Source organism: Leptopilina boulardi, unplaced genomic scaffold (assembly GCF_019393585.1).
Source record: "Leptopilina boulardi isolate dan_hultmark-lab unplaced genomic scaffold, ZJU_Lbou_2.1 LbouV2_216, whole genome shotgun sequence".
Taxonomy (NCBI): Eukaryota; Metazoa; Arthropoda; class Insecta; order Hymenoptera; family Figitidae; genus Leptopilina; species Leptopilina boulardi.
In genome coordinates this window covers 3,586,075-3,612,554 of record NW_026137770.1, presented here as the reverse complement: position 1 = coordinate 3,612,554, position 26,480 = coordinate 3,586,075, and the positions used below count along the sequence as shown (strand labels likewise).

The 26,480-nt window shown below is 30.2% G+C and overlaps 1 protein-coding gene and 1 long non-coding RNA gene across 2 annotated transcripts in view; both read left to right on the top strand.

The window, feature by feature from the left end:
* The window catches only part of LOC127279520 (uncharacterized), a 22,631-nt gene extending 6,515 nt beyond the window's left edge, over positions 1 to 16,116 (top strand). The window contains exons 2-3 of the mRNA XM_051301918.1: positions 15,883 to 16,000; positions 16,108 to 16,116. Of these exons, the coding sequence (XP_051157875.1) occupies positions 15,883 to 16,000; positions 16,108 to 16,116 (127 nt within the window). The remainder of the gene's footprint in view (positions 1 to 15,882; positions 16,001 to 16,107) is intronic.
* Positions 16,117 to 26,480, top strand: LOC127279386 (uncharacterized). Its single transcript, XR_007842630.1, has 3 exons — positions 16,117 to 16,401; positions 18,037 to 18,169; positions 26,175 to 26,480. It is a non-coding gene; the product is annotated as an uncharacterized LOC127279386 (long non-coding RNA).

The window sequence follows — 26,480 nt, the reverse complement described above, 5'->3', positions numbered from 1 at the left end:
GAAAATGAATAAAAATTGTTACACAAATAATTATTTTCTATGATTAAAATTTAGATAAATTAAACTTTGGTTCAATACAAAATTTGAGTTTGATTAAAATTAGAATAAATGAAAATTGTACTCTCTAAAACTGAACCATTAAAAAATCAGTAAAATTCCACTGATTTCCTATTTCCAATTTTAATTAGTGAAATTTCATTGGAAATCAATGAAAAATGATTGAAGTGTCAGTCATCTTCCACTGATTAGTCAGTTAAAAAATGACTGAAAATTTCAATAACTATTATTGATAATTTAAGTCTTTTTTCAACTGACCAATCAGTAGAAAATGACTGAAACTTCAGTCATTTTTTAGTGATTTTCAATTAAATTTCACTGATTGAAATCGTGCGAAAAGAGCCATTGAAAATCAGTGGATTTTCATTGATTCAGTTTTAGAGAGTATTGTTTAAAAATATTATCAAATTTAAAACATTTAAATTTTATTAAACTATTAAATGTAAATGTATTAAAATTAAATAAAAAATTACAATTGATTATAAAGAACTTTAAATTATAATAAATTAAAATTAGTAACATTATCATTAATAAAAGTTTAATAAAAATTATAATTGATTTTATTACTTGGATAATCCAAGTAAAATGTTATGTTAAATGTAAATGTAAAATGATCAAAAATAGATAAATAAATAAATAGATAATAAAAGATTGAAATGTACCTATGTGTTTAAATTTTAATTAATAAAATAAAAATTTAATAATATAAATATACATATCAATTTATTAATAATTATATAAATTAAATTAAAAATTTAACCACCACTATACCATCTCTTGTCCCTTATGTGTATTCATCGCTGGACATCTTTGCTCCGCTCGATGACTTTACAGCGAAAAACACCACAAGCGGCTATGTGTTCTTTTTACGTTGTATTTGCGCTAAAAAAACTACGCATGTGCATTTTTTAAAAGGGATTGTTTAAATAATTATTTTTTTTGCAAAACTAAAAAGAGCACATCCGATTTACCCATTTAAGGATATTTTTATTCATAAAAGATGAATTCTAAATGAAGTTTTTCATACAAATGGTTGCCGTGCAAGTTGTGGAAGATTGCAATGCAAACATGTACACGGAAAGAAATCTTGTTAGAATATTTAGTAAATCTGAATAGAAATTTTGATATTTTTGTTTTTCAATTGCGAAACATTCTGGTTTGATAATAAAAGTTGGTATAGTTTTACGAATACCTTTAACTGAAAACATTTTACGAAAACTGAAATTATTATTTCTTAATTCAAATCTACAATTTTCGAATATTGAAAAAACTATAGCAAAAAACAGTATAGGAAGTAAACAGTCTAGCACAGTCTTCAAGGGTAGTGGGGGTCTTTCTTAATACACACACATAACTGGTACGCTTTGATTGGCTTAAAATTATTCCTAACACATCCTAACTACAATACGCATACATAAACGCAGAATAATGCAACGCATGTAGATACATAATTCCCGCTGAAATGAGAAACTGTGAACTTCTTTATATACTAAATAGACAGATTTTTCTGCACTTGTGAGAAGCTTAATATTACATTGTTAAATATTTAAAAATAAAAATAATTATTTATTAAGAAATAATAAAATATTTTATTACCTTTCAAAGAACAATTTTTATCATAAAATCATTTAATTTAATTATAGAAGCAAACTTATAACAAATATTCTATAATTATATTTAGAAAAAGAAATATAAAATAATTAAAAACAATTATTAATTAAAATTATTTTTAATTCATATTTCAATATTAAAAATTATTTTAAAATCAGGATGTCCAGCAAGGCTTAAAGAAAAAAATTCCCTGACTTTTCTCTGACATTTTTTTTTCGTGACTACTCGTTAGTAATCGGTCAAACCCGATCGGACTCACTCGCTTAACTTCGTCAAACTTCAGTGATTTTTGATATTTTTCTATCATTTTTTGAAAGAAAAAGTTTCTATTAGTATTATATGTAAATATAAGGATTTAACACCAATCCACTTTCTTATCGCGACTATATCAAAATGTAAAATGATTATACCAGTTAACGGAATTCTAAATACAGAAAATGAAATATTTTATTCTAATACTTGTTACAGGGCGTATTAAAATTTAACATTTGGAGTTTTCATAATACAGTTATGAATTTCGCAAAAACTATTCTAATTTTTGTTCCTAAATATATTAAACTTTATTATTTTTATTTTAGGCATTCTTAAAAAAAAGTAACGAAAGTTATTACCACCCCAAAATCTGCAAAATCTTCCGCAATTGTAACTTAATATACTAAATATAAGTGTCAAAATATTTAATATCCTTACAAGATTTCTTTCCATGTAGCAAGTTTGGTGCAAGTAACAATTTCTCACGGCAAGGTAGGTAAACTTGTATTGGCGATTCAAACAGCTACACTAGCGCCACAGTTGAACTAATTTAGGCGTGACTCGCTCTGTAGCACTCCATGTGTTTTAAATTATTTTTTTTTATTTAACGCTTAAAAATAATTTTACAAACGCAATAAAAATATCAGAATAATTAAATAATTTGAAATAAACTGTCAAAACAGAGACTGCTTTAGAGCGAGTCACGCCTAAATTAGTTCAACTGTGGCGCTAGTGTAGCTGTTTGAATCGCCAATAATATTAAGAAAAACTTTTTTAGAAACAGTTTATTTCTAAATAAACCTAGCCCTGTAAAAAAAAGTATTAATAGGTACGCGACATCGCATTAGGAATATCCTGCCGTACGATGTAAAAATTCGGTTAAGTCACACTTTGGTCGAAAATGAGTTTTTGGTATCAATGGATTTGTAAAAAAATGCTGCATTTAATTGTGTTATTAAAAAAAATTTATTTCAATTATTTATTGCAAAAAATGATTATTAAAAATTTGCGAAAACCCATAAAATGAAGAAATATTAGATAAAAAGTCAGTTAAGTCGAGTTAAGGAGTCAAAAAATCGTAGGAGTCGTTGAGCTCGAGCACAAGATACGAGACAAAAACTCAGTTAAGTCGACTTAAGGAGTTTCGTCATCAAAAACGTAGTCGAATCTGAGGCTCGGTTTCGAAATATATAACTTAAGTCAAGTTAACCGAGTTCTTCTCTCAAAATGGCGGCCTGAACTAGCCTGCTTTTTTGATAAAGACTCCTTAAGTCGACTTACCTACTTTTTGCTTGTAAAAAAACTACTTAAGTCCGTTTTTTAATATAATTTGTTTAAATAATCAACTTTCGATTTGAAAATTAGAAAAAACTCGATCTATTTACCTATGAAGTGAAGTTAAATTCAAAAATTATTTATATTACATTAGGTTTTGGAATACAAACAGTTTTTCGTCATTTTCTCTGTTCGACTGAAATGTGACTTAACCGAGTTTTTACATCGTACGGCAGTATCAACCTACCAATGCGGTATTTAGGAAAAACCGCATTTGGTGTCACGGTGAATGCGTAAATCCAAGAATCCCAATGCGGCTTTAAAAAAACGAAACGACGTTACAAGAATAATAAATAAGTGTAAGCTGTGAAAAATAAAAGTTGAAAAAGTAAAACAATACTAATGGTGAGCGGAAATATTATAAGTTTGGATGAAATATCGTGAGTCGAAATGTCAAATACGAGTCGAATGCGGCATACGCGGAAAGAAAAAATTCAAGAAAAATTACGGAACTCAGATATTATTAACATAACACACACATGAAACAATTTTTATTAAGAATCTGAAGCAGAAAATTAATTTTAGAGAAAATTTGACTGCAGGCGGATTCGAACTCTTGTCTCTGGGTACAGAAATCCGACGTGTATCCTCTGAGCTAAACACGTACATACATAACTTCTGTTTCTTAGTAAAAATCTATAAAAAACTGTATGCCGAGTGCATATACAAAGGCAATGGTTGCGATGCGCAACGGTTAACTACTCATCAAAGTCAATTCCGAGTTCCGTAATTTTTTAGGTTCAAATCCTGAAGTCTTCCATAGCGAGCAAAATGAAAAGTTATAAATGTAAATAAAAATATTCATTAGAACTTTTATAAGATCTTGCGAACTTTTCAGAAGAAACTACTAAATTTATTTGGAGAAAGTACTGAAGAAAAGTACTGAATTATTTTGAGATTTTCCTGAAATTTTTCGGACTTTCAACTAAACATTTATGAAATTGAATTTTTCCCTCATGTCCAGAGTTACTGAATTATTTTAGGACTTTCTCTTAAACTTTTTCTTTCCGTGTATGGTGGTTTCAATTCGGCGTAGAGTCGGTGGGTAAAGCGCTCAGCACAGCGGCGCTTTCTTTTTACAGACGAGTTCTTTGTATGCAGATGATAATTTTTAAAATAATGAAAAATAATATTAATTAATAGTAGAAAATATATTTTAATTAAGTAATATAAAATAGTTAATTTAATATTTTTGTGTATTGTAAATATTGTATATGGATGTCAGCAATTAATTAACATTAATAATATTTATCACGGGCAAGAAAGTTGATTAAAATCTACTTCGCAGCCGTAAAAACTACAATAAACTACTGCGCATAAATAATTGTTTAATTTATTAATTAACATTTATTAACAATAATTTAAGCTTGCACGAAGCTTACAGTAAGGTTATAGTAAGCTTAACTGTAAGCTGACTACAATCTTACACTGCAGCTTACGGTAGAGAGGACATTGGCAGCTCAGCTTAACCTCACCTGAAGATTACGCTGTAAGCTAACGAATCTTAGGTATGAACTCAAGGGAAGCTTACAGCAAGATATTGTGCTGTGTGGGATATATCTTTCCAATATTTATAGAATTAAAATAGCTTCAAACATCAAACAATATAACATATTTGTACACGGAATTTGTCTAAAATAATGGGGTGCTACCTTTCATCTCAAAATGAAAATATAGAATGTGTATTAAGTCGAATTCACAATCTTCGAATGACCAGTTTCACAACTCTCTATTCATACGAATTGAAAATTGAACGAAAAATTATTTTTTCGAAAGAACATTTGATCTAACTTCAAATTGTGCGAATTATATTTTAATCAAATTCTCAGTTGCTATAATGTGAAATTACCGTAATTTCTACATGTCTGAATCACCACTTAACCTAATTTTTAGCTGATAAAATTATCAAATGCTATAATGTAGAAATAACCAAAATGCCAATTCATAGAATGATAATTTTTATTAAATACGATATTTCATAAACTTTATTTATCCGATTTATAAAATAAATTAAACAGCATGTTTCATATTTGTTATTTATCATAAACTAAATACGTTGTAATTATTATTTAGCAGAATTTCTTTTATTTCGTTTCACATTATTGAGTTTGACTTGAATTTGGCGCCAGCGCCGTTTTCTTATACTCAATTGACTCCAGTAGTATTGTCTCGTCTGCATCCGTAAGAGTGTCCACTTCCTATCTTTGTTTTCTTCAAGTGTTCTCGGCTACTGTACGAATGACGTATTAACGACGCTTATAGAATAAATCTCGATTTATCGTTTGTAAATACTATTGTGTTCTTATTTATTACTCCCACAATACAACAAAGTCAATAGGTTATGGTCCGCAGTACACATCCATCGCGCAAAATCGTTTTTTTGATATTGTGGGAGACGCGAAAAGTGTCGTGTGAATAGAACGAAAAAATTCGGCAAATGGCGACACACAAACATCTTCAGAAACGTTTTTCATTCTGAAGTGATAAACTCGAATCTAGTGATCGTGAAGTTATTTTCTCTTTATTTATTTAAATAAGAGAAATAAATATTGTGATTTTGTGATTTATATCCATATCGATCAAGACAGTTGGATTTGTTTTTTTTGCATCATTCAAGGACATGACGGAGCTTGAGAAAACGAGTGTGCTCGCTAGAGTTGTGGAACGTTGCCGAAATGCCTTACTTATTGAAATAACAAGTAATTTGATCACATTTGCGAAAATAAACGAAGAATCCTTTGAGATTAAATTTTCGACTGGCGCATCAGCTGTTCTAAGTACGTACTACAAATAAAAATTTATTTTCTATCGATTAACGAAACAAATTTAACGATTTATTACGATTTTCTATGTTAAATATCAATTGATACAAAAATAAAAATTCAGCTAGTTCGAATAAAATGTTAAGAGAAACATGCTATGAGTGTGGAGATCATGGGCATATGCTTAACGAATGTCCTCTTAAAGGAAAGGGTTTAAAATAATGCTATAAATGTGGACAATTTACTACCCACACTGCTGCAAATTGCCCGCAAAGAATTGCGAAAAATCGTAAAAATCCGAATAAAAATATTTCTCAGAAAAAGCGTCACAAAGGTAACGGCAAATACGAAAATCGATTTCATGCAAATAATAAAAAATCTTTTAAACCAAAAGACTCTCAAAACAAATCTGGCTCATACTCAAAGCCAGCTCGCCAACCAAAAGTTCTGAGAAAACTAATCCAACAAAGGTTCAACCAACAAACAAAGGTACGTACGAATGTTCTGTTTTTCTTAAATTTAAATCGAACCCTGAAATTGAGAAAGAAAAACAGTTGTCAACCTATTTTTTAAACGATTCAAAATTTAAAAATTTAAATTGTAACGAAAATGATCAGAATTGTGTATATTTTGTTGTCGATTCAGGAGCAACTGAACATTTAACGAATTCTAAAGAGATTTTCAGTTCTCTTGAAGAGACAAAATCGAGCATAATTAAGTGTGCTAACAAAAATAGCGAAGCAGATTTGATTGCTGAGGGTCAGGGTACTATAAACGTCTCTTCAAACTCAGAATCAGAAAATCGCTAGTGTTAGAGAACACTGTTTATATGGACTCCATCTCTGAAAACTTACTTTCGCTTAGAAAATTTACAGATGCGGGTTTATCGACTTATTTAGATAACGAAAATGTAAAAATTTACATTCCAAAAACGAAAGAAGTTTTTGCTTCGGGGGTATACGAAAATTCTTATTGGACTATGAAATTTCAGGTAAATAAGAATAACGAATGTAAACGATTGAATTCTTCGGATGTGTTTGTTTTCGATGCGAGTATAATTGATGAAAACAAAACACAAATCGAAGAAAGCAATACAACTGAATTAAACGAGTTGATTAAATTAAATGAAACGATTAAAAATAACGATGTTGAAAAGATTCTTTTAGCGAGCAACGAAAATAACGAAACTATTGTAAAGACTGACGAAAGATACAGACTGATAAAATCAATGAAAATCCTCCTGTTGAAAATGAGTGTAAACAGAATCTAAACAAAAATACTGCGGAAAATCACGTTGCTTTTACGGATTTTATTGATGACTATTTACGAATGGCCTTGGCATACCCGATGAAAACTAAAGATGCCACTGGTCATTGCATAGAACGATTTATCATGTCTGCGCGAAATTTACTAGGAACGAATGAGAAAGTTTGTTACCTTCGATCCGATCAAGGTACTGAGTATATGGGAGGCTATTGAAAATCAAACATTGACGAAAGTACTTTGGACATTCCGTACAGAGAGGCTGTTGGAAGTTTACTGTATTTGGCTGCTGCAACCCGTCCAAACATTGCATTCGCTGTAAACGTGCTCAGTAGGCATCAAATTGACCCAACTGAAAACGAATGGAATATGATTAAACGAGTCTTTAGATATTTAAAAGGCACGAAGTCTTTGGGATTAAAATATCTAAGTAGACAATGCGGTTTATTAGCCTATTCCGATGCCAGTTTTGCTGATCTTGCAAATCTTCAGTTTCGTCTTGTGGTTACATCATAAAACTCTATGGGGACACAATTGCTTGGCGTGTAAATAAACAAAGTTACGTTGCTCTGTCTACTTGTCAGGCCAAGTACGTGGCTATGAGTTAGACTTGCCAGGAACTTGTTGCTATCAATAAGTCTCTGATACGATTGAATAACGAGAGTTTGCTTTTTGATAGAAGTCCATATGCATTATGTCCTAGAATGTGTAAAATACAACCGAGTAGTTCTCGAGTGGGTTCCTTCGAAAAAGGAGGTTACTGTCATAATGATGAAACCCTTGAGTTATGAACCACATACTACCCTGAGAGACAAGATTTTAAATAACGATGATTTCTAAATAACTCTTAAAAGAATTTTTTCAATTGACGACTGTTTTTTTTAAAACTGTTTATTAAAATTCTTTGTGTATTAACGTTTTACTTTTCTGATTTTAGGAAATCAATAATTGGAACTTGTTTTTTTGTAGAAAACATATTTCGCCTAAGCATTTAAGGAACTAATGAATATTAAATTATATAGTAATATTAAAGTTACGTAAGAAATTATCGCAATGTAATACACATTTTTGTTGTTATTTCATAATTATTTTACCATAAAATTGACTTTGAATTTTACGTTTGATTTCGCAGTAGGCAAACTAAAAATTTAATATTTACCCTGTTGAAAATTCCTATGTGAGAACACATATGGGATCCCATCCAGGATTTCTTGTGAGTTCTTATGTGGGTAGAAGGCTACATAACTAAACGAAAATTAATAATTAGAGATAATTTAAATATGGAAATATATTTAAACGAATCACGATGTATGCTGTTAACCAAGAAGCACATGTTCATTTTAGAACTTCCTGTATCTATCTGTTTGTAACGCGGCGCGCGAGGAGTTTCGGAACTAACAGCTTCCGACAAAAATTGGTCGTTTTCTTATACACTACATTGGTCTCCTGTAGTCTATTCTCCAAGATTTGAACTATCGGTGATTTCGAATTAAGAACGATTCACAATTCTAGGGCGCCAAGATTCGAATAAATAAGAATTCGATTCATTGTGAACTATATAAAATACAGTCGGTCAATTAACAATTATGTCGTGTAACAATTTCGTGTATTGGAAATTAGTTCAAATAAATTTTCGTAAAAATTTCATTTAGGTTAAATTACAATGCTTAAATTTTCACTTTAGGTTAAGATGTGAAACGAAATAATTGAAATTCTGCTAAATAATAATTACAACGTATTTAGTTTATGATAAATAAGAAATATAAAACATGCTGTTTAATTTATGTTCCCGGCTGAAATAACTTGTACAAGAAAATGTACAAGTTCTTGTACATGCCCTATTGAAAAAAAACACGTATAATTATACGTATAATAATACGTATAATTATACGTATAATTGTACGTATAATTATACGTATAATTGTACGTATAATTATACGTATAATTATACGTATTATTATACGTATAATTATACGTATAATAAGACATACGAATTTGAAACAAGAATTATACGTATAATTATACGTATAATAATACGTATAATAATACGTATAATTAATTATACGTATAATAATACGTATAATAATACGTATAATTATACGTATTATTATACGTATAATTATAATTCTATTAAAAATAGAATAATAGAATAGAATAGATTAATTAGTAGCAAAATTGCGCTGAAAATTTTTAGAAATTTTAAAATGCAAATTAAATTTCACGAAAAAAAATATCGTCGAATGTCAATTCAAGCAGTCACCCATCCAAGTACTAACCGCGTCCAACGTTGCTTAACTTCCGTGATCTGATGAGAACTTGTTCCTTCGCCTTGGTGTTTCCGCTGTCTTGTCTTGATTAATAACTTTGCCGTATAAGTATCACTAAAAGTGAGGTTAGGTGCGATACAATACTTATACGACAAAGTTATTAATCAAGACAAGACAGCGAAAACACCAAGGCGAAGGAACAAGTTCTCATCAGATCACGGAAGTTAAGCAACGTTGGACGCGGTTAGTACTTGGATGGGTGACTGCTTGAATTGACATTCGACGATATTTTTTTTCGTGAAATTTAATTTGCATTTTAAAATTTCTAAAAATTTTCAGCGCAATTTTGCTACTAATTAATCTATTCTATTCTATTATTCTATTTTTAATAGAATTATAATTATACGTATAATAATACGTATAATTATACGTATTATTATACGTATTATTATACGTATAATTAATTATACGTATTATTATACGTATAATTATACGTATAATTCTTGTTTCAAATTCGTATGTCTTATTATACGTATAATTATACATATAATTATACGTATAATAATACGTATAATTATGCGTATAATTATACGTATAATTATACGTATAATAATACGTATAATTATACGTATTATTATACGTACAATTATACGTGTTTTTTTTCAATAGGGTGTTCATTAATGAACTTATACATTTTCTTGTACATGTTTGAGTAATGTTCTTGAACAAGTTCAGCATCCCGAAATGAGACATGTTCTTGTACCAGAACTTGTACAAGATCCTGAATAAGAAAATGTACATTTAATCTGACTTGAGATCCATTTTCAGCGACCCCAAAAACATAAGAGTGACATATTCTCCAACAAATAGCAATGATTTTTTTAAAATAATTAATACATTTGTTTGCTGAGTCAGTAAAAAAATTTGAAAAAGTTGTCACAGTAAGGACGCCATTTCCACCCGGGCACTATTTCACCTGCGGAACTGATGTTCAAGCTTCGGGCTTCGCAGATGAGGTCCCGTTTTGCCGCTATAGGCTGCTCGCACAAGAAAGGACGGAGCAGTGTGCAGGATGTGTTTCAAATGAGATAGAAAAAGACAGAAATATCGCTCTTTCCTTTTTTATCTCATTTGAAACACACACTGCTACGTCTTTTCTTGTGCGAGCAGCCATAGCCAGGCCCGGTCAACTCCATTGAATAGAAATGGCAATGATCAGCGCCTCTACCACCAACATAGCAACTAAATTTTACCCAGCGTGTATATCTATATATAAAAAAGATATAGATATACAAGCTGGGTAAAATTTATTTGTTATGTTGGTGGTAGAGGCGCTGATCAGTGCCATTTTTATTCAATGGAGTTGACCGGGCCTGGCCATAGCACAGCCATAGCGACCCTAACGTTACTGAATTTCGTAGCCTACTCTTCCGGCTATTGCTCAAGGCTAGACAGAAGAGGGAGGGGATCTACTTTCTCCTCCTCTCCTTCCTGCTTGATCCCTGCCGAGAATTTAGACATCTCCCGGTCAACCCAGATCTCCCGTCTTTTTTTTTCGTCGACATGACTTTTATGATAAAAGTCTCCATATGCCTCCAGGAGTCCACACTTTGAAGCATAATAGAGACCATAGAATCGGGGTTGAATCGAGTCCCAACCACCGTAAACATGGCTTCTCTATCATCGCTCCAGTACTCACAGGAAAATAGCGTGCGTTCTGCGTCATCAATTTCAGCATCGCAGTACACACATTTTGCAGCTTTTCTTATTTTGAATCTATGGAGATACTGGCCAAAACAACCATGACCTGACTTGTCTTTAGGGCTTTATCAGCCCATGCAGGGGAAGCATAGAACTGCTTTGTTAAACCCACGCATTGTGCTTGCATTTAAATAGCCGTCACACGTGCCTGCAAAGTGCAAACGAAATGCAAGCGTTATGACTAACACTTTATGCCCCGCACGTGACGTGCGGATTGTTATCTGGGTTATAATAAAAAAATAAATTATTAAATTTAAATTAAATATGTTTTCAAAATTATCATCTGCATACAAAGAACCCGCTGACGATAAAAAAGAAAGCGCCGCTGTGCTGCGCGCTCTACGTACACGGAGAGAAAAAAAAAGTTCTAACTACTTTCCTTCAAGTCGTCATTCTGATCATATGAAGTCAAGTAGTTACAACCGGGGAGCCAGGCCGTTTTGACTTGGCTCTTTCATTGCTACTACTGTGTTCTCAGGCAATACCGACCAAGCGATTTTGGCCTATTGCTTTGACTTGCCGCTTAGCGTTTGCTTCTACCGGTCTTCACACATGTGTAAAGCAAAGTAGAAGCAAACGCCAAGCGGCAAGTCAAAGCAATAGGCCAATCGCTTGGTCGGTATTGCCTGAGAACACAGTAGTAGCAATGAAAGAGCCAAGTCAAAACGGCCTGGCTCCCCGGTTGTAACTACTTGACTTCATATGATCAGAATGACGACTTGAAGGAAAGTAGTTAGAACTTTTTTTTCTCTCCGTGTACCGACTCTGCGTCGCATTGAAACCACCATCTTATGCCGTATTGGACTCTTATTTGCCATTTTACCTCAATATATTCAATTTAAACTTAATATTTTCGCTCACCATTAGTATTGTTTTACTCTTTTAACTTTTATTTTTCACAGCTTACACTTATTTATTGTTCTTTTAATTTCGTTCCTTTTTTTAAAGCTAAAAATTTCCACTGCATTGGGACACTTGGATTTACGCATTCACCGTAACATCCAAGGCGGTGTTTCCCGAATACCGCATTGGCAAGATGATACACCCATTGTGGTATCGCGTACCTTCCAGGGAGTAGTATAAGGAGACCGAACGGCAATTATGAATCCGCGTCAAAAGTGGCCGCACGTTTGGTGATCGTAATTCCCATGGGCACACTTCTGTCGATAGCAGCGCCTCACTCGGAGAGGCTGACACTATCGTTGTAAACAAGAAAGCATGATATAACCTCTGCTTTTTTAGTTTGTTTATCGTGTGCGGTTTATCGTTTAGTAAAGAAATTACGACTGAATTGTGATAAAATTTTAACACGCTTAAAATAAAATATTTTGTGAAGTGTAATGTGATAAAAAAATGCCTTCTGTGTGCGTAGTGGATTCCTGTATTTCATCTATCTGGATAAAAGAAGGAAGAATAATTTCTTTTTTAAACCAAATAAGGTTCGTAATGAGAAATTATATATTTTTATTGAAAATTACAGTTAATTCTGTTAATATTGCGCTTTTATAATGCAATTTTACAAATATACATGATGATATTATTAAAAAATATACATAAATGCATCATGACGTCTAATAATTAACATAACTTGTACTTACTTATTCTTCCCTTTATCGACTTCTCACTTTCACATTCAATATTATAAGTATTATAGTTGTTTATTATCAGTTAATGAACGAAAATAATTCTTAACTATACTCCGCAACAAATAATTTGTTTGATAATAGATAAGAGTGATATTCTTCCATAGTTTGTTTAGTGTTTGTATAATATATGATCTTGGGAAGGTAAATTTGAATAAAATTCAAAAGTGTGTCGTTAAATTGGCGACGTTTCGTTGGCCAAGGTTTGCCAACCTCATCAGGCTAGAAATTTTTTATTAAAACATATAGATTACACTTCAATTTTTATAAAGGTCCGACAGTGCTTATTTTTATGTAAGTTATCAACAATGACATACCTAAATTAGTTAGAACATATGCTAACACGTCAAAATAAATTAAACATTGTCAAAATTATAAAAAGTTAAAAAATAAAATATAAAAACTAAAAAAATCGTTCCACACTTATAGAAATAAAATTTCAAATATACGGAAGTCATATTAGGCGGACAGTTCACTGTCAACTGAAAAGAAATTAGAATTTATTGAAATTATAGAGTCAAGATAATATAATTGTAAATACAAGAGAAGTCAATGAGCTGAAATGTAAACATCGTTTGAAATGAGAGACAAGTTCTTTCTCATGGACACGAGTCCATGTGTCTAAGTAAAGGAAAGAATGTTTTGTTTAAGGTGAAAATATCTTCCTTCCTGCCCTGTTGAAAATTCCTATGTGAGAACACATATGGGATCCCATCCAGGATCTCTTGTGAGTTCTTATGTGGGTTCCCATACAGGTTCACACATAAGATCCTGTATGAAAAGGTTCCTGGGATGAACTTGCGTGAGAGCTCGCGCATGATCTTATGTGTCTATAAACTACAGAATTGAGGGCCTGGAAAGCACAACCGACGAAGCGCTCGGACTCAGGCAGTGAGTAGTGGGGATATTGCCAGTTAGGACGCACTCCCACCTCCGGCTGCCTGCACAGGCAGCCAGTGAGAGCCAATCAGAGAGTCAGTAGATCGAAATATGGCAATATCCCCACTACTCACTGCCTGAGTCCGAGCGCTTCGTCGGTTTAGCTTCCCAGGCCCTCAATTATCATTGACTTTTTTATGTTCATTGATGCGAGTCTGTAACGATCGCTTCGTTTCTCCTATATATGTCGCGTGGCAGTCTTTACAATCAAACTTATAAACCACATTTGTTCTTTCCCATTTTTTGGTCGTATCTTTGCCTAATTTTACAATAGAATTGGAACTTTTATTAACAAGGGGAATAGAAGTACAATGAAATTCTCTAAGAACACTTGACAACTTGAAAAAATATTTTTCGTTAAAAGGTAAGGAAACCTTGGGGATTCGATTGTAAATATTGGCACTATTTTGATCATTATTGATACTATTAGAGAATTTTAATTTGTTCATGCGGAGTTTAATATGTTTTTTTATAAAGTCTAGAGGATAGCAGTTATTTTTTAAAATAGTTTTAATTTTTTTTAAATTGTCAAAATGGAATTTTTTATTAGATAATGAAATCGCCCTGTCAACCAAATTATATACAATATTCTTTTTTTGTTGAATTGGATGATCCGAAAAATAATTAATAAGTCTGTCAGAATAGGTAGGTTTTTGATACCAGTTAGTAATTATACGATTGTTCTCTCTAATGAGTTTTAAGTCAAGAAAATTAATGGATTTATTTTTTTCTATTTCCATGGTAAATTGCAATTTTTGATTGTAGGAATTGAAAGTATCAATGACAATATTCACATGTTCTTTCTTTATTGCTAAAATAGTGTCATCCACATATCTAAAATAGAATAGTGGGACACAATTATGATTTTCTTTCAATATTTTTAAACAATCAGTTTCCAGATCATCCATTACAATATTTGAGACGAACGCTGAAATCGGAGAACCCATCGGAGTTCCATAAAATTGTCTGTAGAATTTTCCATCAGAAGAAAAGTATGTGTTGTTGAATACAAATTTGGTACAATCAATAATGTCGCAAAAAGGAATTTTACAATTTTTATTTATAAAGCTTATACGTCGATCTAGACTTTGAATGACTAATTCACAAGAGACATTTGTAAACATAGAACTTACGTCAAGTGAAATAAAGGTGTGAATAGTGAAATTACATAATTTATTTTTCAGTTCTGAACTATTGTTAATATGTGATGCTGGTAATTTAATACAGTCTTTTAAAGAATTATATAAAATTTTAGCAAGAAAATGAGTGGGACTATTAATTAGAGAAATGATTGGACGGCACTGTCGGACCTTTATAAAAATTGAAGTGTAATCTATATGTTTTAATAAAAAATTTCTAGCCTGATGAGGTTGGCAAACCTTGGCCAACGAAACGTCGCCAATTTAACGACACACTTTTAAATTTTATTCAAATTTACCTTCCCAAGATCATATATTATACAAACACTAAATAATTTGTTTGTCTAATAAAAACAACATGTGCACTGAATAATCACAGTAGCAGACGACAAATAGTGCCACTTTTCTACACTAAAAGCGCTGATATCGACAGAAGTGTGCCCATGAGAATTATGATCACCAAAAGTGCGGCCACTTTCCGCGCATGGCGTTCGGTCTCCTTATACTACTCCCTGGTACCTTCCAATAATTTTTTACAGGGTCCCAGATAGCACAAAATATTGCTGTAAGGTTATCATATTATTATTTGTATTTCGACTTCAGAACTTTATCCATACGGGATATAGTTCCGATAGTAATATTTTGTGCTGTGTGGGGTACTTTGGAGGTTAAAAAAATTATTACGCAGCGCAAACAGTTTCTGTTTACAACTGCGCATCGTGTTAAGTTTTATAAACTTGCAGCATGCTTGTCGTGATCGAACATTTTGCTATACTCTACCAAACTTGCTACATGCTGACTGGGTTTGTACGTACCATGCATTTTCTCAATAAATGCACTTATTCTTTTTCAGATATAAATTAAAAGTAATTATGATTCAAGAAGACACAGCAAAATTGTTGATTAATACATCCGTAATGTATAGGAAGGCTGCCTCTTGTGTGGAAATACACAATAGAATTCTTATGTTCGTATATGATATTAATTTGTCATTTAACAAAGTGTTTATTATAATTTTTATTTAAAAATTATTTTCAAAATTATGTAATATTTAAATTTTTTTTTTCGTACGCAACAGGTTAATTAATTATGTCAACGATCTTTTTTCATTTTGCTTATTCTTCTCATTTGGAGTTGTAATAGTATTAGTGGCTATTCATGGGAGTGTGGCAAGCATTTTTGAAATTATTATTATCTTTTTTTGGCAAAATTGAAATTTTAAATGTATTTTGTAGGTTCTATTCAAAGTGGATGATATTCGTTTTGTTTTAAAAGAATGTTTTATTGCGGTGGCTCAAGTTTTTCACTTATTTTATTTATGTTTAACTGGACAATTGGTATACACTCAAAGTAATAATCTAAGGAATTATATGTAAGTTAAAAATAATTTTTAGAAGAGAAATATATATGTTACTTTCCCGTATTGAAAAAAAACACGTATAAATATACGTATAATAATACGTATTATTATACGTATAATTATACGTGTTTTTTTCAATAGGGTAGTTTACTAATAATATTTAAAGAAGAATATGGATGGTTGTAGGGCGTTAAAATGAAAAGGAAATAAATTAATAAAAGAAAGGACATATATATTTGATCAGATTAAATCATTATTACAAGTAGTGTTTGCGTAACTGATCGGCACAACTCTGAGCTTCAATGCCATGTTCCTAATTAAAACCCAGATGGCACAATTTCTTACATTTTACTTAATACGGTATTGTATGTAACATTAAAATTATATTGAGGTAATGCGCGTGAGTTCTGACTTTCACTAACGAGCCAAACTTATTACTTAAGGCGTTTGTATACATTACCGATCCCGAGTATACTTGCGTTGTGTACCATTGGAGTAAAACAGACAAATATCTTATGTTTCTTTCACTCCAATGGTACACGACAGAAGTATACTCGGGATCGGTGAGGTATATAAGTGCCTTTATTGCGATCTGAAATACTGAGTGACTATACACCGCAGTAAGAAGAGAAAAATTCTCATGCGAAAGTCAGAAACTTTTCTCCTCTATGAGTGAGTAAAATCAAGGTTGCCAACCTAGAAGACGTGTTGGTAAGGTAGGTATTTAACTTTTTCTTGAGAAACTATTCAATACCTACCTTACCAACACGTCTTCTAGGTTGGCAACCTTGATTTTCCTCACTCATAGAGGAGAAAAGTTTCTCACTTTCGCATGAGAATGTTTCTCTTTTCACTGCGGTGTATAGTCACTCACTGTGATACGCCATCTGGTGAGAGCCTTGTTGTGATGGCCATGTTTTCATTCCGTCTTTCTCTAATATATGCTAAAGAAAAAGATAAAAACCAAGATGGCTACCACAAGTGGGTTATTTTTCCCATGATTCCCTATGATTTCAGATCCCAATAGTATATTTAGATTATTTTAAAAACATACTAGAGTTCTTTTCTTCTTAAAACAAAAAGTCGTTGTAATATTGCCTCAGACTTGCCGTGTAATAATTTCTCAATATTGCAGCGCAACATTGCCTTAGACCATGCAAGGTTGTTGTTAGGCGGAATTATTCAATCTTGCTCGAACCTTGCCTGAATGTTGCAATGTAATATTGCCAAATTTACCATGTAACACCGTGTAAAGAAATAATTGTGCTATTTGGGAATTAATTTAAGAAGGGAATCCCCAATAAATTATTTCTATGGACATAGAGCAAAAAGGCTATAGAGAAACGAGGTCCAACTACGGTAGTGGGGATAAGTCACAGGACTGCCCCATAGCAGGCGTATCGTGTTTGTCACGTCGCCGTCAAGTAATAAAAAATTTCCTATAGCGTCCTAACTGATTTAACACATTTTTTTTGTCTTTGAAACACTTATTTAATAATAAAATTATTTTTAATATAAACGCTTATATTTATTTTCATTGCATTCGTGTATGATTTTTTACATGCGTTTGTAGTTGAACCTCCTGTCTCTGGCATCTTGACATAGACTCAAAATTCTATTACAAATATTTTATTGGTATTATTAAAGATATGATTTTGAATGGACTAACGCGACGCCTGAAATAAAACAATTATTATGCATAATGTTAAATAAAAGTGATCAAAACGTTAATATAAATGTAGGTAAAACATTTATTTTATCCTTCGAATTTTTTGCCACGGTAAGCTATATGTTATAACTTCTGAACCTAAGCTGCACTTTTAAAACAAGAATTTAGTCAAAATTGATTCAAAGGGTATAGTCGGATAAGTATGGAAAAATTGCTCCGCTCGTATTTTATTCATATTATTACTATATGTTACCACCCATGGGTGGTAATCACGGAGAAAATCTGAAAGCAATGAGTATTTTTTCTCATAGCACTGGCTACTGTGTAAACCAAAAAATTAAATTTCAAAACTCTGAATGTTCTCCACACAGCACTGAATGCTCTGCAGAAAATAATTACAACTTTTTTTGACAGTAAACAGAGTTTCGTTTCATATTAGTTGACAACAGATTATTCAGAACTACAAATGTAGCAATAAATTCTTTGCTCGAAGTCGTGACTGCTGTTCTCACAGCTCTGAGTACTGTGCATAATTATTTTTTAGAATTTAGAAAACAAAGGAACGTTTAACATCAATTTAAAAGAAGATAGCCATGGTTATTTTTTCTTTTCAAATTATGATTTTAATTGACATGTTTATAAACAGTTAATGAATAATAGATATAAAGAAATGAAGACTTCAAAAAGTCTTTCTGAAAACTATCGCTTTTTTTAATTTTTCAGTTATGTAGCAAATAAAGTTATTATACAATAATGAAATAATAAATAATTATTTTTAAAATGAATTATTATAGGTAAATTTTAAATATTTATTTGTATTTCACAAGTTTAAAGATTTTAAGATTTCTTATCTAATATCAAATTACAACCTAATCTAAATTTATAGATAATTATGATTAAAAAATATTAAGTTTCAACATTATTAATTTAAATATTTATCTCGCGAAGTAATAAAAATTATTATTTCTTACGTTTATTAATAAAAAGTAATTTGTTTCATATTATTAAAGTTTATTACTTCTTATTTAATGAAATATAAATAATTTTAGTCAAATAATCTGTTTTTCATAAAAATATAAGAAAATTCCCTGGCGGATTCGATTTACCTAAAATCGACCCAGCTGGGTCGAATCTAAGTCGAATCTAAGTCGAATTTAGGTAATTATCAAAAAAAAGCTTTAAATTGATGAAAATTTATAAAAATTAGTATTGTGAGGATAAATGAACATTCATAGAGTTAATTTTTGTAAGAATTTTAATTATTAACGTGATAAATAATAAATAATTACTTGATATGTGCAAGTGGTAACTGTAGATTTTAACTCGTTGTCAGTTTTCATAATATTTTCAGAAATAGTGTTGCCGCAAGACGAGACAAGACGAGATTCTGATCAATCTCGTCTCGTCTTGTAAAGTCGAGACGAACAATGAGTCTTGTCTCGAAAAAGTCTCGTCTTGATACATAGAGTCTCGTCTCGTCTTGAATGGTCTCGATATTTTTCAAAAAATAAAAATTATTGATTTGTTTTTATATCACGGGTCGTTTGAACTATGTTCAACTCAAAGATTTTGTTACTTCTGGTTTTCTTGTTGAAAGGTATTCTCTAAGGCTTAAATAATAAAAAAAGTTTTTTTAAAAAAAATTTTTTTTAACTTTTTTCTTATTTAAACCTTAGAACAAGTTTGGAAACTTTTTTTAAAAAAATATTTTTTTAAAAACTTTTTTCTTATTATTTAAACCTTAGAGAATAATTTTCAGTAAGAAAACCAGAAGTAGCAGAACTTTTAGGTTAAACATAGTTCAAAAGACTCGTGATATGATGTATTAAACCTCAGATAACTGACTTAATATTTTGTCTGTATATTGTAAATAAAAACACTTATTCATATGTTCCATAAATTTTGATATGTTATATAGCAGAAAAATTTCAATTACAAATAAAAAATCGATTATGCTACTATATATTGCTATACGAATAATATAATAATTAGAGTTGTGCAAATGTCAAAAATTCGATTCTCTCCATAAGAATTAACATGGACTCGGTTCGGTTCGAATTTCGAGTCCATGTAAAATTCGAGTTATTGCACACCTCTAATAATAATGAATATTACAACCGAAACAGGCTAAGTAACAACAACATAGAATATCTTTTATGTTTGAACTCCTGGTTTTCTTCTTCTGTCTCTACTAAAATCAAAAATGAATTTAAAGAAAAGTAAAGAAATCTAAAATTTTTATAACAAATAGATTTCTATTATTTTAAATGTTCGTGTTTTTTAATAATTAAAAAATTTTATTACGTGTTCTCTATATTAATAATTATTTATTTGTGGATAAATTAAAATTTATGAGAATGAAAGTATTCATTTACACTTAACAAAGTTATGCGTAATACTTATTTTTCTAGTAATCAGTTTATACTCGAGACTCTTGGTCTTGTCTTGATCTTGACACAGTTGATCTCGTCTCGTCTTGAATAATCGAGACAAGATAAATGGTCCGTCTTGTCTTGGTCTTGTCACCTTTAGTCTCGTCTTGTCTCGAAAAGTCTTGAGTCTTGCGGCAACACTATTCAGAAATTAGTGTAAAATGTGTGAAAAAATAATTTATATTTAATAGAAATTGCAAATTTTATTAATTATTTTATTATTTATCGAGCACAGTTTAAAATAATTGCAATTTAATTTTTAAAAAAAGTTTTCTTAAAAGTTATAAGAACTCTACTATACCGACAGCAAGAGGATATTTTCAGGTAAGTTAAATGTTCTTTTTTTTTTTAATTCTAAAAAATAATTCTACACAGTACTCAGAGCTGTGAGGAAAGCAGTCACGACTTCGAGCGAAGAATTTATTGCTATATTTCTAGCTTTGAAAACTCTGTTGTCCATTAATATAAACCGAAATTCTAATAACTGTCAAAAAAATAGTGATTATTTTCTGCAGAGCATTGAGTGCTGTGCGAAAAACATTCAGAGTTTTGGAATTTAACTTTTTGGTTTCCACAGTAGCCAGTGATATGAGAAAAAATACTCAGTGCTTTCAGATTTTCTTATTTTTGATTCATGAAAATCTAAATATTTTGCCTTTTATTAAATATAACCAATTTTGTCTTTAATTCAATACAACCAATTTTACCTTTTATTAAATATAACCAATTTTACCTTTTACTAAATATAACCAATTTTTCCTTTAATTGAATATAACCAATTTTTACTTTAATGCAATATAACCAATTTTGCCTTTTATCCAATAAAACTACCAAATATCCAAAAGAATGAGAGAACTATGAGTAACTATGAATCAGTAACTACTGATCAGCCAATAAGTGCAAAAAGTACACTCTTATATGAGTAATCAGTAGTTCATTAAAAATAACATATATACGTATTTATACCTGTATTAAAACCCCGGAACAAATACCACAAAAAAACCAACCATTGGACAATAGAACCTTTGTTAATGGGGATTAACTCTGAGGACCCAGGTAATAATTTCTTTTTTCACATTTATTATATAGAAAAATAACGATGTACCAACCCTTGGCCAATAGAACCTTTGTTAATGAAGATTAACTCTGAGTACATAGTGAAATGTACTGTAGGTTTACATTGACATCGGCACGTCTGACGGCTCGAAATTTTTTCCGTGTATTATCACATGGAAATATAAAGATAAAAGTCAAAAACTGAAGAGGTAATGTATATCTTTCTTTCTCACATCAAGGAATATAACATATAATTTTCATTTAATATTGCATTTCTCTATCTAGAGGATTCAAAATAACATAAGATAGGACAGTTTTAAAAAAAAGTGTAATTGTTACTTCGTTTACACATGTTTTTAAGTATAATATCCAATAATTTAAAATATTTTAAAATTTTACAAACAATTTTTATTTTAACAATTTCTTGCGATTGCTCAATTTAAACAGTGGGACATTAAACACTGGGACAGGCAAAAATTTAAATTTATGAAACGTGGATTTTGGCAACACTAATTATAAGTTGTGTCAGCTATACGCATGCGCATTTATACTTACATAGCGACTAAAAATGTGATTTTTTTATGCTAAAAAACATTAAAAAATTCAAAATTTATAATTATTACAATTATTGTACGGCAACATTTGAAAAATAACACTTGATAAGAGAACGACTATTCAAATTTTCCTCCAAATTGTTTTTAGGTTATGACCAAATTATGACGTATGATCAGCAGTACTGTAAACGTAAAAAAAAATAATAGCAATTTTTCATATGAAACTTGACATCGTATTATAAAAATGTAAAATATTATTAAATTATGAGTGTTTTGCAACATTTGTTAACGTTATTTAATGCAAAACATATATATTTATAAAGTATGAAGGTCCCACTGTTTAACACAAACTTTGAAAACAAGAAAAATGTATCAAGTTCCAAAAACTTGAAATTTTTCTATTTAATCACAATATAATTTAAATAGAATATATGCATTATGTAGAAAAGAGTTCAAACTTTATGGTAATACCAAAAAGTGTCCAAAAATATATAAAATTGAAAAAAAGTGTTCTTATGCCATTTTGAATTGTCTAGATAAAGAAACGCAATGTTAAACAAAGAAGTACTTATGTTATATTCCTTGGTGTAAGAAAGAAAGGTATGCGTTACCTATTCAGTTTTATTAATTAATCCTCTTTAACAGATTGCAGGTCAAGCGAACCCTCATTTGCAAATTAAAGATATATCTTTCTCTCTCCATAACTTGTTCTTTTCTCTGTCACCGAAAACCCAGCAGGGGTCCGGACGGAATGAATGAATACCAAGATTATTATATTATATATTATATATTATTATTTATCCAAATAAATTTTTTTTTTCAGTGTATGTGTGTTCCTTCACAGGAATTTTTCAATAGGGATAAAATTAACTCGTAAAGCATTAACTCCCTTCGCTTTAACACTAAAAGGGTGGGACTTTTATATCATCACCTAGGGAGTTGAAATTCAACGTCTATTTTTTACATTGTAAAAAATTTTACGAAATTTTAATTTCGATATAGATAGTGCTACCTTACTAGGACCTACCCACGATTGTAAAAATGGGTTATAAAAAATTATTTTGTCTCTCTACATAATAAATTTTTGAAAATAGATCAATGTCTAAAAGTTTGACAGTCCTATACTACATAAACATATACCAAGAAGGGTTTTTCGAGTTTTCCACTGTGACGCACCTTCAAATCATGTCAGGCAACATTTTTTTTTATTAAGTGGGACACTTTGAAGAGTAAAATGGTAAAAAATATTTAGTGTACCAGTTAAATAGAACCCCAAAAATTTTTTGAAAATTTAAAAATCCAAAATGTTTTAGTTTTTTGAAAAAAAATGTTGACAATTTTTTTTATAATCGTTTTACTTGTCACTGTAACATATCCAAAGCTCATTAAAATCCATCTAGTAGTTTTTGAGAAAAATGCCTTTTTTTATTTTTCTTTCCTCCTCCATAACTCCCAAAAAACGCAAAATTTTGAGTTGAAAGTTTCAGAAAGTTATATTCATGTGGGTGGGAACATATAGCAATAATATGAATAAAATACGAGCGGGGGCAATTTTTTCATACTTATCCGGCTATACCCTTTTTGTTTTCTTATCCGTTTAATGTATTTTGTAAACCATTTCATGGCCAGTACCTTATTTTACAATCTAACAAAGTTTAAAATGTACATATCTACAAAAGTGCAACTTCGGTATGCATTTTTTAATTTGTATATTTTCAAAAATTTACCCATAGGGGAAGGTGGGGTAATGGGAGCTTTTTAATTTCAAATACATAAAGAGTTTGAATTCCGCGGAAATAACTTGGAAAACTTGGACAGTTTTCCTGTATGTCATACCAAGACAAATGGTCACATTTCTGAAAGATTTGTAGAAACTACAAGTAAATTAAATTCAAGTTTTCGAGTTTTTTTTTTGAAATGGAAAATATTTCTGGAGATCAAATTAAATAGTTAAAAATTTATTATTTAATTATGTTTTGTGATTTTATTAGAGATAAATATACACCGAAAAAAAATCCTCTTGTTTCAAGAGGATTCCTCTTATTTCAATGCATATTTTCCTCTAGTATATGCTGCAAAAGGATGTCCTCTAGGTTTAAGAGGATTGTCCTCTATGTAAAATTATTCCTCTTAATTTAAGAGTATGTCATAGATATAATTTATAAAATTAAAAGGAATAAAATTTGATATTCCATGATTTACATCTGTTTGAGTATAAATAAATTGAAATTGATTTAAATTTTTTTTTGAATAAAATCAACTAAATCTATTTTTAATAATATTTTTATGCGCAAAACATATAATATTCATTAAATTTGAAAATTTATTTTATATAAATTTTAAATAAAATTAAAATAAATAAAAATCGTACATAATAAAATAAAATTTTAAATAGCATAACCTCAAAATTATTTAAATTTTCTTAAAAATTTCTTTTACCTTCAAAAATAGGCACGTATTGTGTAAGTTGCAACTCTATCAAGATATTTATAAAAGATTATTATCCATTTTGGTTTATTCTCCTTTTTTTCACACAGAAACTAAAACTTTTTCAGGCATAATATGCGATTTATGACGCGACGTAAATGATATGACGCAATCATCTTTGCGCATGAGCGACATTCAATGGGAAATCCTCTTAGAATTTAGAGGAATATTCTTAAACATAGAAGATTATTCTAAATTCTAAGAGTATTATTGTTATTCTAAAAAGATTATTCTGAATATAAGAAGAATGCTCTAGAATAGTCCCTTTGTTTCGATCCTCTTGAAATTAGAGGAAAATAGTCTCATTTAAAGAATAATACTCTTGTTTTAAGAATAAAATTCAAGTTCATAGTTCTTTTTAAGATAATATTTTCCTCTTAAAATAAGAGTATCCTCTTAAATTAAGAGGAATAATTTTACATAGAGGACAATCCTCTTAAACCTAGAGGACATCCTTTTGCAGCATATACTAGAGGAAAATATGCATTGAAATAAGAGGAATCCTCTTGAAACAAAAGGATTTTTTTTTCGGTGAAGATTCATTTATAAAATTTGATATTCTTGCATATTTAACCTTTAAACTGATTTAGCGGTCTGACAGACCGCTATTAAAACTTTCATCGCTTATAACTTTTTTTTAAAGCGTTTTTTTAAAGCGTTCTAAATTATGTAAAAATAAAAAAATTAAAACGAAACAATATAGAAATTGACTTTTTAATCATAAAAAATAAAAAATATATACAACAATTGACTTTACAAAATTTAAAATCAATAAAATAACATAAAAAATGAATAGCGGTCTGACAGACCGGTGAAATCAGTTAGTGTGATTTTTCGGCACGTATCAGTTTAAAGGTTAATTACTGAGAATCCATATTTTTGTGTTTTATTGTCTAAAATGTGTTATTATTGAATATTTTAATACTAAAGAAGCTGTAGGTCTTTTTTATGTCTTAAATATTTTGTAAAATATTCATCTGTCGAGAATTATTGACAAAATAAAAAAAGTATTAAAAAAAATAGAAATTTTATCATTTTATTGGAATTTCAAGTAAGAGCTCCCAATACCCCACAGGTGGGATAATGGGAGAAAATGCATTTTTTTAGAAAAAATTTTTTTTTGCAAATTTCCTTTCTTTCTCTTAATTTCTAATTAATTATAATTAAAAATAAATAACAAAAGTAGTAAAATATGACCGAAACAATATTTTATTATAAGAATAAGTCGGTTTTTTTAGAAGTAATTTTTCTTAAGAGGCTCCAATTCCCCCACCTTCCCTATATCATATTGCTCTATGGTTACATGCAAAGGTTGTAGTAAGCTTAGGGTTGTTAGGGTTTTTGAAAAAAAATTTACTGCGTATTCGTAGGTGTCATAGAAAACTACTGCGCACGAATAATTTATTAGTTAATTTATATTAATTATATTTATGCCTAGATAGCATCCTTATCGTAACCTTACACCAAGCTTAGAATAACCTTAATGTAAACTTACAATTTTAACTTACCACAACCTTACTGCGTAAGCTTACTACAACCTTTACTTGTAACCTTACTGTTTTTCATTTTTTGTTTTTTTTATTTCAGATTATGAAAACAATATTTTCTTATTTGAATCTTTTGAATTCACAACGATAAATTATGAAAAATCAATGGGCTTGTTAAATGTGGAATTACGTTAATTTTCAATCTGAAAGTTTAGAATCACTGTAACTGTATTTGGTTTTAAAGTATTCCATTTTTTATTAATATTATTTACTTAGACCACAAATGCTTAGATTTAGTATATATATATCTACCTATATTACAAAAAGATATCGCCGCCAACGCCGCCGCCGCCGCTGTTCCAAGACTCTGAATATAGCCGCAAGTCAAGAGAAGGGGGGGAGAAGA